The 12,675-nt window shown below is 39.3% G+C and overlaps 1 protein-coding gene across 9 annotated transcripts in view; it reads right to left on the bottom strand.

Moving 5' to 3' along the window:
• Positions 1 to 12,675, bottom strand: part of LOC125454004 (diacylglycerol kinase beta) — a 505,848-nt gene that overhangs the window by 44,987 nt on the left and 448,186 nt on the right. For all 9 annotated transcript variants that reach the window (XM_059647135.1, XM_048534235.2, XM_048534238.1 and 6 more), the window contains one exon: positions 2,315 to 2,516. In XM_059647135.1, coding sequence (XP_059503118.1) covers positions 2,315 to 2,516 — 202 coding nt within the window. The remainder of the gene's footprint in view (positions 1 to 2,314; positions 2,517 to 12,675) is intronic.

The raw sequence follows: 12,675 nt of genomic DNA, 5'->3' as shown, positions 1-12,675 counted from the left end.
CTCTAATGGACTTCATGATCTACATGCTTCTAGACTTTTATTAATAACACGTCGGACAGACTGAGTTAGGAATGTTTCTCTTTCCTTTCAGTTTTTCTTTCTAGGTAAGAACTTGCTATTTGTTGTAGCACCATATACTGCTGCAACATATTCTACCACATTACTGTTGAGCTGCATACAATTTTGTCAAATCATAATAGGAGACTGACATCCAGGCAGTGAAGAACAAGCCGTGAAAAGCAACTAGGTTGAAAGATAGGATTAGGCACAAGCAAAAATTCAAATATCAACTCAGAAATGGTCTTTATACAAGGCAAGATTCCAAATTGCAAATGCTAATACAAAGAACATTATTACAGGTTCTACAATAATTCTTCAACAGAAAAAAGGCAAAGAAACAGTGGTAGTGTTCCAACCTCTGAGCCAGATGATTCAAGTCCTGCCTCAGGATATAAAGGCGAGTCATAACATGTCCAAAGGGGTTGATTAACAAAAAGAGGAGGGTTTGTGGTACAACGATAGTGACCCCACTTCTTAAAAAGGGGTGGCACAATGGCTTAGTAGTTAGCACTGCTCCCTCACAGTGCCAGGACCCTGGGTTTGATTCCAGACTTGGGTGACTGTATGCGTGGAGTTTGCACATCTGGGTGCTCCAGTTTTCTCCCACAGTCCACAGATGTGGGGGTTAGGTGGATTGGCCATGCTAAATTGTCCACAGTGTCCAGGGGTATGTAAATTAGGTGGATTAGCCATGGAAATTTGAGGGTTACAGGGAGAGGCTAGGGAGATGGGTTTGGGTGGGATGCTTTTCAGAGGGACAGCATGGACTTGTTGGGCTGAATGGCCTGTTTCCACACTGGAGGGACTCTATGATTCTATGAAGTATAAAAATGACAATTCATATTTTGCAACTCTATGCAGAATTCAAGAAATGCATAATGGATTGTTGAGGCAGGCCTTAAGGGATTAAGTGTATCCACAAATTTAGGAGAGATTTTGTGATAACCTGGAGAAAAATGTACAAAAGGGGTACATCAACGTTGAAAAGTACCATATCTTGAGTCAGAGTGATTTTTAAAACATTGATTACATTCCAATGACAGATTACCAAGGTATCTAGTGGTATTAAGTAATTTTGAGAACAATTTTTGTAATCATGAAAAATAACAAAGGCATTGTTCATTCCCAAAAAATAAGTTAAATGCAAATTACATATTCTCATCTGAGTAATCCTGAGCAGTGAACTATAGAACAGAAATGCATCAATAATGTTCTACAGTTAACAAACAATAATGATTTTGATTAAATATACTAATTATTTATGATTAATGTGCCACAGCAGTTCAGGTTCATGAGCAATTTTTTTTTCTGTCCTTGGGAAGGGAGAGAATGTAGGTGAGGTGAATTATGGATGCCATAAAGCTAAAGTTGCGCATGGGGATCCAGATGGGTGTGGAATCATGAAAGAATCAGGAATATCAAGGGAAATAGTAAAGAGGTCTGAAAGTCTTAGGGGGAAGACTGAAGAAGGTTTGAGCATATGTCAGAGGAGAGGAGTGAAGCTCACCTGCAGTGATGGCAGTAAAAGTGACCAAGTGGGCCAACTCATGAAAAATCTCAGCCATATGTTGTCTAGGATAACAAAGTGTGGAGCTGGATAAACATAGCAGGCCAAGCAGCATCTTAGGAGCACAAAAGCTGACATTTCGGGCTTAGACCCTTCATCAGAAAAGGGGGAGTATGCTATGGAAATGGAACTACATGATCTGAGCAATGGCACAGTTTGTGTGGTTGGAAGCTCATTTAAGGACAAATGTGAAATGTATTGTCGAACCCTAAATTTTTTTTTAAATCAATGGCATCAGTGGCTAGGGAGTGGAGTTAGTGGCATTGAACAGAGTCAATGGCTCAATGTTTATAATAGCTAATGCTTTTGCAGCTAGGAAGCAAATCCTTAAAAAAAATGTAACTTGCCTTTGCTGTTCTGGTGTTTTGAATGGCTCAGACTAGTACTCATATGTATGGATGAAAATTGGAAATTTAATTTTGGACAGCAACGTAAATCAACATGATGCATATTTAAATTACACTGCACCTTGAAAAAGTATCATGATGCCTATTGATACTGTAGCTGGCATTTGAATTCCTGAAAGGACTCACTGATGTTGTATTGCTTGCAACAAGTTTCCCTCACGGGCTAATTATGGTAGTATGCAATGAAAATATTTGACAGCATTTTTGAAAATCTGCTGGTAGTACAGACTGATGTTGATGCAAACCTACTTGGTAAATAGCACAATGCTGAGTTTCCTACCTTGCTCACAGAACTTTAGTTCCTTCACATCTGTTACTGTTGTTGAAAAGTGTTTCTCTGGGACCTTTTTACTCATACGATTATAGTTTCTTCGTTTCTTCGTTTCACCCCAAAGATTGGAACCTCCATGCATGCTTGGAATGTTGAGGACTGCAATTCCTTCCAGTGATGTATTACTTAGGTCAAGCACAATACCATCGCACTGGAAGATAGCAATCACAATATATCACTTACTTAAGTTAAACTGCTTAACCCAACCTTTCAAAGTAAGAAAGAAGGCACATGGTAAATTTCACTCCTACTTTTCAGGGCTAAAGGAAGATTTGCACCATTCTCAATTCACATCAACTACCAAAATAAAAGCAAAATTCTACAGATCTGAGTACCTAAAGAAAGTTGCATTAGACTTGAAATATATTAACACTCTTTCTCTTGCCACAGATGCTGCCTGCCAGATCTGCTGTGTTTCTCCAGTGATTTTTGTTTTCATTTCACGTCAGCCACCTGGCTCTGATCCATATAAAGACAATACCTGATCTAAACAGAAGCCAGGTGAATCCAAAACAGTTCAAAGGTTTTAGCTTAAGAGATAACAAAGTGTGCAGCTGGATGAACACAGCAGGCCAAGCAGCATCTTAGGAGCACAAAAGCTGACGTTTCGGGCCTAGACCCGGTTTTAGCTTAAGAAGGTGCATTAGCAGAATGCAGCTGATAACAACATAACTATCTGTTGTCTTCCTAAATGAAAAGTAAAATTAAAAGAGATCAAATGTCTGCTACATGCCTCAAAACAAAGAATGGAAAGTTATGATAAACAAAGTGATACTTTTCTTTGCACATCAGCATTCCTAGATTGAAAGAAACAAGAAATCAGGCTGCCAAATCTTGCTTGCTCACATTGAGATTGAAACATACAAATAATAGGAAGCTACAAAATTAGAAATTGTACGTTTAAACATGACAATTAAAATAAATAGTCTGTGTGTGCAACTGGCTGGAAACCTTAGTGTATAGGCCAGAGTGCTGTGAGGCCCACAGCTTCGAGAACAGCCGTTTGAAACACCTTTACACTGCATGTATAAAATATACACACACTCTTAGTGCTGCCAACCAATTCAAATGGAATCAGGACAAAGCAACTTCTATCAGCCCACAGAAGAAAGAATCTCAAGAACGACTGCTCAGCTGCCAATGTCAACACTACTGATGTTATCCACTACCTTTATATCTGCTCTTCACGAACAATTCAGAGACTAATCTGTATTAGTTTTGTTTTTAACTTTTGGATTCACTTCTCATTTTTACACCGTGTTGTGTTATTATTTCCTCTCACGTTTAGCAATCAATAGACTCACTCTTTTTGTTAATTCAAGAGAGCCTGGTTACAATGGCTGCTTTTAAAATCCAAAGTCAAATTCACATTGTTGCGCCCAAATGAGAAGTCAAGTAAACAGCTAAGATGAGCCGTTTCGCTCCTCCTCACGTGGAACCTTTTGGAAACAAAACAAATTGGGGAAACTGGTTTGTGCCTGAATAACAGGAAGTGTTCTGTTTCTCATCTTTTTCATAAAATTAATTCAAAGGTCCAATACACGTTTTAAAATTCAGAGTTAGCACTATTTGTCATCCTGTGTTCTGGTGGGGCTACTTGTTAATATCTATCGTGGAAACCATTACTATCCAAACTTATGCTATAACAAAGTGTAGAGCTGGATGAACACAGCAGGCCAAGCAGCAACCGAGGAGCAGGAAAGCTGATGTTTTGGCCCTAGACCGAAGCATCAGCTTTCCTGCTTCTCTGATGCTGCTTTGCCTACGGTGTTCCTTTAGCTCTACACCTTGCTATCTCAAATTCTACAGAATCGGCAGTTCCTACTATCTCTATCCAAATTTATGTTGTTATTATTGAAATTAGTAAATTCATTTTTTGTGTGAATTTTCTGCCTTCCTTTTCTAGAGACAGAGACATATTGACATGCCGTTCTTCAGACACTACTCAAACGAGTATCTTGCCCAGAAAATTACTCATGTGAACCTTGACAAAATGTAATGTAACAAAATTCTGTCCGCACTCATTGCCAAAACAAGAGCCGTTCAAATAGGAATCATTGCACAGCGATGTGAAGTAGTCAGTCTGACTCATTCCCTTTCTTAAATCATGCATTTGTAGAATCCCTACCTGGCAGAGATCAACTGACTGAATGTGGAGCAGGAATTCATAAGGTTTTAAACATTGAGGTAAAGGCCAAGGTAAAGTATGTCTCCAGCTGCTGTGAAAATGGCCAATAATAAATCAGAAACCTGTTTTACTCTTCATCAAACTTACTCAAGGCAGACTTCAACTCTATGATTTCCTGAATTCTGACCAGAATAAATAGAATAAAAATTAGTTTAAGCATTGAACTCCGATTAAGAAAGTGATTCAATGCCTATCTAACCTTTCACAGAACAAAAGGATCAAATACTGAAGGTTCCCTAAAGCCTTTTTTTCTCTCAAAGCATTTACATAAGATGGACCATATTTCCTTCCTGAGGCTAAAATGCTTGTGAAAACCAGCATTTGACGACAAGTTAATGGGATGATTAGTACATGCTGATTGTTATTTGGGCATGAACAAAGAAACAATAACTGTAAAAGCACTAATGCACCTTACAATTAGATAATAGACAGAATGCTGAAAATTACAATGCTGGGGTAATTTACTTTCTACTTTGTCAGAATATTCTAGCAGATATGCAAGAATATTATTCCCCATTCATAAAGTGGATTATTAATTGGGTACAAGTACATTGAAATTGTTGCTCATCATTTGTTTCTGTTGTTAACTTAGTAAGGATGGGGAGCATTGCAATTAAAGGACAAGTGAAGACAGCACTCAGTAAAGCATATCTCTCTAGCATGCTGTGTTGGCACAACGATTCTACAATTATGCAGCTCCTCTTTGGGGATTCTGCCTGCCTCGTTGATGCTCTGCAACTACAGAGCTGAAAAAAGAAATTGTTTTATTAAGAGCTTTTATCTTTTGGTTCTTTGTGCATCAGCCATGCTTCAGTGCTTAGCTTAAATAGGAAACAATCATCTTTCTGCCTTGTACATTTGCATTTGAAGTCCACATTGTGTACGTATAGCAAGTGGTCAGTGAAAAGCAACTGGGATCGAGGTGCACATTTTTTCACTCCTTAACCCATGTTGCCAAATACAAGACCCACACTGCCTGAACCGTGATTAGTTATGGCCAATATCCAAATGCATTCAGGATAAATTAAGTGAACAGTAGGGTGAGCAGTGCATTGGGTTTGAAAGCTGAAAATTATGGGCTGATGTTTGCAAAATGTGAAATGGCTGATAATACATCTATATTTGATGATTGTGGTTAGGTTTTATCACATCTGTTCAACTGCTGTGCTAACTCAATGTATTTTTAGTGGTACTAAGGTGTATGTTCCTGAGTGCTGAGCCAATATCTCGAGAATGTCTGACCTTTAACAGTTTAAGACTTGGATGAGATGGAATGAGGTAATGAGCTACTGTTTGGTCTGTACTTAAAATTAACAGACAGTTAAGGAAAGGAAGGAATGTTTTTTTTCTGCAGTTTTAAAAAATAAACCTCATGCCTAAAAAAAAGTCAGCTTATTTCCCCTCACCGGTTGTGGTAAGTTGTGGAGGATCGAGGAACAGCAAATTCTGACAAGCCAAAAAGGATCGTCTCTCTCCTGTGGACAAGGGCCAATGGACTGCTGTCACAGTCTGACTGTCTAGCTGTAACACCCATTTTTTGTTTGTGTGTCTGTCAGTATATATAGTGTTTTATAAATGGATTTAGAGATTTAACAATGAGAGTTATATGGTAGTGTACTGATAGACAGAATCTTTTTATTAGTAATAAATAGTGGTTCTTGTTAAGCACAGAAACAGTTTGTGCTTTCAGTCAACCTGGTGTAAAACTTGGGTAAAGAGGAGATTTTGTACATTTATAACATCTTTGACTTATTTGATGACACAGAGAATAGCTAGGCCTCATTTCCAGTGTGCTACCCCAGTGAAGCAACACAATTTGTTGCTGGTATGCCCACAGTGTTGCTGGGAAAGAAGCTTCTTCAGGGTCAGTGGAGGTGCACCAAGCTAACCAAGTTGACAGCATTGTAATATTCTCTTGGCTTGCGTTTTGCTAGTGGTTTACAGGCATTTTGGCATCAGGAGATTGAGTTACTTTCCTCAGAATGCCCAGCATCAGACCTGCTCTCAAACCCGTACCATTTACACAGGTGATTCAGTTCAGTTTCTGGTCAATTGCAATCCCAAGATATTAACCGTGGAGAAATTCAGTGACAGTAATGCAACTGAATGTCAACTGGAGATGGTTAATTTTTTTTTGAGAGATGGGTTTGCCTGATTGCCTGGCACCTGTATGGCATGAATGTCACTTGCCACTTATCAGCCAAAATCTGGTTACTGGCACAGGCTGCTTCAGTACCTGATGTGTTGCTGAACACTGTGCAATCATTTGCAAACATCTCTAATTTTGACCTTATGACAGGGTGTGGGTCATTGATGGTTGGGCCTAGGACACTACTCTGAGGAACACCTGCAGGATTGTGTTGGAACCTAAGCGATTAGCGTCAAAAATCCACAGGAGATTTTCCTCTGCGCTAAGTATAACTCCAACTAGTGGAGAGTTTTCTCCCGATTCCATTGTCTTTTATTTTACTCTGGCATTTTGATGCAACACTCAAGTCAAATGCTGTCTTGATGCCAAGGACATTCACTCTCAGGTCTCCTGTAGAATTTAGTTCTGTTGTCTATGTTTGGATCAAGGCTGTAATGAAATGAGGATATGATTGGCCCTGGCAGAACCCAAACACAGTGTCAGTGAATGGTGGGCAATGAAGATGACACCTTCCATTACTTTGTTGATGATCAAGAGGAGGATTATATGCAGAACCACAAACGAAGGGGGAATGGGGCACGAATTGTTGGTTTCAATTCTGTACTGCATAAGTTTTTTAAAGGATTGTGCAGCATCAGCAGTGCCCAGTTCTGGTTAGAAATATTTCTCCTTGGCCGTGTTTCCAACGGATTTTGTTGAAAGACTTGATAAACATTATGGCTGTGGTATGATTGACAGATGGTAAAAGTTTGACGAGAAACCTAACAGGCCAGAACCGACTGAACCTGTTACAATCTTTACAGTTGTTGTTGGCACAGAAATAGCCAATTCGGTATGCTGTTAAAAGAAAACATGAGCATTCATGAATGACCCTGAATCATGCTGTTTCACACAGAAATGATTTGTCAAATTCAAAATGAACAGTAAGCAATCGACAACACGGTGTTACTTTTGTTTTATACAGTTCCATTAAAAATAATAGTCTTTGCAAACATCCAATACTTTACAACATTCTGAAATCTTCAGCTGGAGGATTAAGTCGGCAGCATCTTCCCAGCCCTCTGGGAATATTAGTCTAGCTGCAGGGCATGTTCAGGATAATTCAACCTCACTATTCCATCAGTTCCTGTGGGGAAACACCTGGCTGCTGCTTGGAACTTGCACTAATGGTATTCCCAAATATCTGGCAGAAAATATATTGGTAAGATAGTAAAATGAGCAATGATTAAAAAAAGACACATCCATTTGGAGACCAACTGGCCAATTGGCATTTTGGCACAAATCTTATTGTCAGGTTTGGATGATCCACAGCTGAAGTTCTTCAACGTAGGCCATCTGGACAGCACAATGAAGGATAGAGGTCTGGTCTAAATTTATACTGGTTAGAATTGTGGCACATAAAGCAAACTTGAGCTCTGCTCCAAGAGTAACTTGAATACCGTCATCTTTTGGAGAATACTTAATAGGTATACAACACATCTGTACACAAGGATTCAACAGCATGTACTTTGTTAAAATACTGTTTTTATATGCAAACTATAACAGTTATAACAATAATAAAGTTTGTAACAGAATTGAAGCTCAGTTATTTCTCTTTTTTTAAATAACAAGCACAGTTCCACAATTAGAATGTGAATGACCTCCCAACTAATAGCAGCTGGTTATCACCAAAGTAACAATATAATCTGGTAGTGCTTGTTAGTTTGTTAGTTAAAAAAAAGAGATACAAGGACTTTTCTAGGAATGCTTCAAAGTGTTTCAAAGATCTGTTTTGAATCCAGTTATTACGATGGCAGGCAATCAGCACACAGTAAAATTCCAAAACGATCAAGGAAATTAATGGTAAGTTAATCTGTTAAGAGTGACATTTCATATGGTAGGCCAGTTGGTCATGACACTGGAAAACTCTGCTCGAAGTGATATATAAAGGTGAGAATTGTTGGTACTGAGAAATACAACTTTCATGTTTAGGCACCTCGGACAGAATTTACTGTCAGTTGTGAGGGTCCTGGTGGCAGACTGGAAGTAGAGGGTACGATTGGTTGGGATGGGAGCAGGCCAAACAATTAACAAGATGGACTTGCGATGCCTGATGAATCAAGTAGGCCGTGGGAAAGGAGAGATAAGGAGGTAGCAATCTGATTTAGGTGATGTGATTGACAAATAGCAGTCAGGACTGATGGTATTCCTTCTGAGCCTCCTGCATTATTGAACTAGCTGTTGCCAGAACTCCAGAATTTGGCACAGACCATTAGCCTTTATATCTTTCAGGTCAACACCATGCAAGAGGTCTCATCTCCCAAACTAAGAGATATCAGCCCCCATTCACTAGTGCACAGGCAAGAGTAAAACAAGGGGCTTTTCTGTTCCAAAGATGGACTCGAACTGCTATCTCTTTCTCTGCCCATAGATACGTCCAGACTCACTTTGTGCCTCCACCATTCTGTTTTTATTTCAGATTTCCAGCATCTGTAGCATTTTGCTTTTATAAGGAGGTTTAGGTAGTGGGCAAAAACCTGGCATATGGAGCACAATGAGGGAAAAAGTGAAATTGTACTTTCTGGCAGCTAGAATATTACATCAGTATTCTATCTCAAATTGTGAGAGGTTGCAGAAGTTGGAGATGCAGATGGATTTGGGTGTCTCAGTGTATGTGTCACAAAAGGATAGTATGCAGATACAGCAAGTAATTGGAAAAGCTAATAGAATGTTATTGTTTATTGCAGGGGAAGCTGATTAGAAAAGTCAGTGGTTATGTTTAACTATACAGGGCACTGCTGAAATCTGGAATGGTGTACAGCACTCATAGTCTCATTGAGGGAAGAATCTAACTGCATTGGCAGCAGTTCAGACAATGTTTACTAGGCATGTACCTGGAATGGATGCGTTGTCTGATGAAGGAATGTTGGATAGGCTGAGCTACATCAGGTGGCGTTTAGAAGAGCAAGTGGTAACTTGATTGAAACACAAGATCCCCAGGGGGTTTCACAGGGCAGATATGGAAAGGATGTTTCTTTTTGTGACGGAATCTTGACTTCAGCACCAGTGTTTAAAAATAAAGCATCACCCACTTAAGGCAGAAGTGAGGAAATTTGTTTTCTTCTTGGATGGTTTAGTGTTTTTGGAACTTTCTTTCATCAAAAGACAGTGGAAGCAGGGTCTTTGAATATTTTTAAAGGCTGAGGTGGATAGATACTTGTTAAGGTAGGGAGTGAAATGTTATCAGGGAAGATAGAGTTGGGGTTAAATCGCATTAGCTATGATCTTATTAAAGGTTGGAGTAGGCTTGAGGTGCTCAATGTCCTGCTCCTGTTCCTCGCTCATACGTTCCTTCAGGGAAGGAGATCTGCCATTGTCATCCAGTCTGGTCTAGGTGTGACTGCAGACCATCACCATGTGGTTAACTATCTACCTTCTGTAAATGTCCTAAAAAGCAACTCTATTCAAGGACAGTTAGACCACAAATACTAGCCTCTCCAACAATGTCCACACCCTATAGAAGAAGCAAACTGGTGGGTATGACTATAAAAAATTACTACCTGCCACAATTCAATTATGGGGCAGTTACATAAATCTGATGGGCTCTACTATACAGTACAATAATCATACTGTGACACTATATAGCTGTTTATACTGCTATAATGCCAGTTTTTCTATATTAAAAAAAGGAAACACCAAATTTGATTATAGACTTAACACAAAAGCATTTACTTCCTGTGTAGAATAGATGACCAAACGTGGGAAAGATGCTGTGCGAAATCTAAGTGCGTCATAGTCATCAAATTATGGGTAGATGATACTCATACCAGAACAATGATAAAAGTTCATGTTTGTATGAATGCTGAACTGTAGCAGGCTGTGTCATATTAACAAAAGTTTCTTATTTCAGTGCATGTCCTCATGTGAAATCCTGGTGTAGATATAATTTATGAAATGCAAAGCTGTGTCACAAAATCCAAAGATTCAGATGACTCGCTTCATCCAAGGGAAAGGGTGGGGTGAATGAAGCTGAATTCGGAGGTCAGCATGGGGATAAGGTGTGAGAAGCAGTAAATAACCTGGGATATTTTTGGCAGTGATGTGATCGGGGAAGCAAAAAAAAGTGCCGCCTAATCAGGCTCAGTTCACATGCAGAGCCATGGTCACAAAATGGCAGAGTTCGTTTGCAAGCAGGGGTGTAATTCATGGCACAAAGTATCAGAATGCTTGCAAATCTGGAAGAATATGTTAAATTTTCTTAGCCGCCTTACACATTGGTAGAGAATTGTGAGAAATTCAAATAGTTTGATGGAAGATTGATTTGTTGTCGATCTTGCACAAATAAATTGAAAGGAATAAGAAACCAACTTCCTTTATTTCACTAAATTTCTGAAAGGCCACCTGCTCTGTAGCAAGGCTACTGTAATTGCTTAGCACTGATATCATAAATTTACAGCATTCTTTAAAACAGCAGACTGATAGTTATCTCTGCTCTATTACATGCACAAGTATAAACAATTCACCACTACTTCAAAGATTGCTTCTCATAATGAATGATTCCTAACAACATTTATTTAAAAAATTCTCCAGCGCTATACTTTGTACAGATTGCACTTGTAAAGTCGTCTGTTGCAATATTACCTTCAATTAAACTGATGGTGAAACCACAACGCATTTCATCTGATCTGAGTGATCTGATCAGATTTCATTTCGCACATACTGTGAAATAATCTATTAGGAAGTAGCACTTGGAAGATTGCAAGTGCATTGAAGTACAGTCAGTGAAAGAATCAGTGTTGAAATGGAGCGAATTTGAGGTTCTATGCTGTCTACACAGTTCTATAATATCTACACCTGTTGTGCTTAGGCGACTGAACACCCATGAACACATCGGTCTCTGTGATCAAACACCTGTTAACAAAGAGCAGTTCATCTGAGAAGTATGTGAAAATGCAACACTAACAGAATGTATTTCCTAAACCCAAGTTGCTTTCTTAATCTGTGAACTGAATGTGTGTCCATAGGCTCTGGGCATTCTCCAACACCTTGCTCAAATGGTCATTTTGTATATCTACGTCAACAGTGATTGTCTGCAGGTCTTTCAACAGCAGACATAGCGAGTTTTGAGAAGATTTGTAGCTCAGGTTGAGGTTCTGGATGTGAGCTTGCTCGCCGAGATGGAAGGTTAGTTTTCAGACGTTTCGTCACCATTCTAGGTAACATCATCAGTGAGCCTCCGATGAAGTGCTGGTGTTATGTCCCGCTTTCTATTTATCTGTTTAGGTTTCCTTGGGTTGGTGATGTCATTTCCTGTTCTTTTTCTCAGAGGATGGTAGATTGGTTCCAAATCAATGTGTTTGTTGATGGAGTTCCGGTTGGAATGCCATGCTTCTAGGAATTCTAGACACCAGCGCTTCACCGGAGGCTCACTGATGATGTTACCTAGAATGGTGACGAAACGTCTGAAAACTAACCTTCCAGCTCAGCTAGCAAACTCACATTCAGACAACATCATAGTCTAGACTAATCTTGTGATCATCTAGCATATACACCTATGTTCAGCAGGTACCCTTGACAAGGAATTGGAAGAGGGTACCTTGGCAGAATTTCCATTCTTTATTCTGGGGCCAACTGTAAGTCATTCATCACATCCTCTACTGAGATTCGTTAACATTATCTCCAGAGTCCAGGTAGCCACCAGATTAACCCTTTAAACCAGAAGAGTTTAGTAATCTATGTGCCAGCTAACTGGAATTATGTTGCATGCTTACTTCCTGGCAGCTTTCAAGAGCAAAAGATTGTCCCAATGATAAGAAAATCAGCACAGTATACAGTTCTAAAATTACTTCCTTAAAATCAAGAGTTTCCAAACTCTCCCTCCCTCCTGCGAGGTGCATATGAGTGAAGTTATAAACATAAACCCAGCTCTCATTATATTACGAACCAAAAGAGCTGCAGATGCTGTAAATCAGGAACAAAAACAAAGTTGCTGGT

This window comes from Stegostoma tigrinum, chromosome 7 (genome assembly GCF_030684315.1).
Source record: "Stegostoma tigrinum isolate sSteTig4 chromosome 7, sSteTig4.hap1, whole genome shotgun sequence".
NCBI lineage: Eukaryota > Metazoa > Chordata > Chondrichthyes > Orectolobiformes > Stegostomatidae > Stegostoma > Stegostoma tigrinum.
This window is presented reverse-complemented; position numbering and strand designations above follow the sequence as displayed.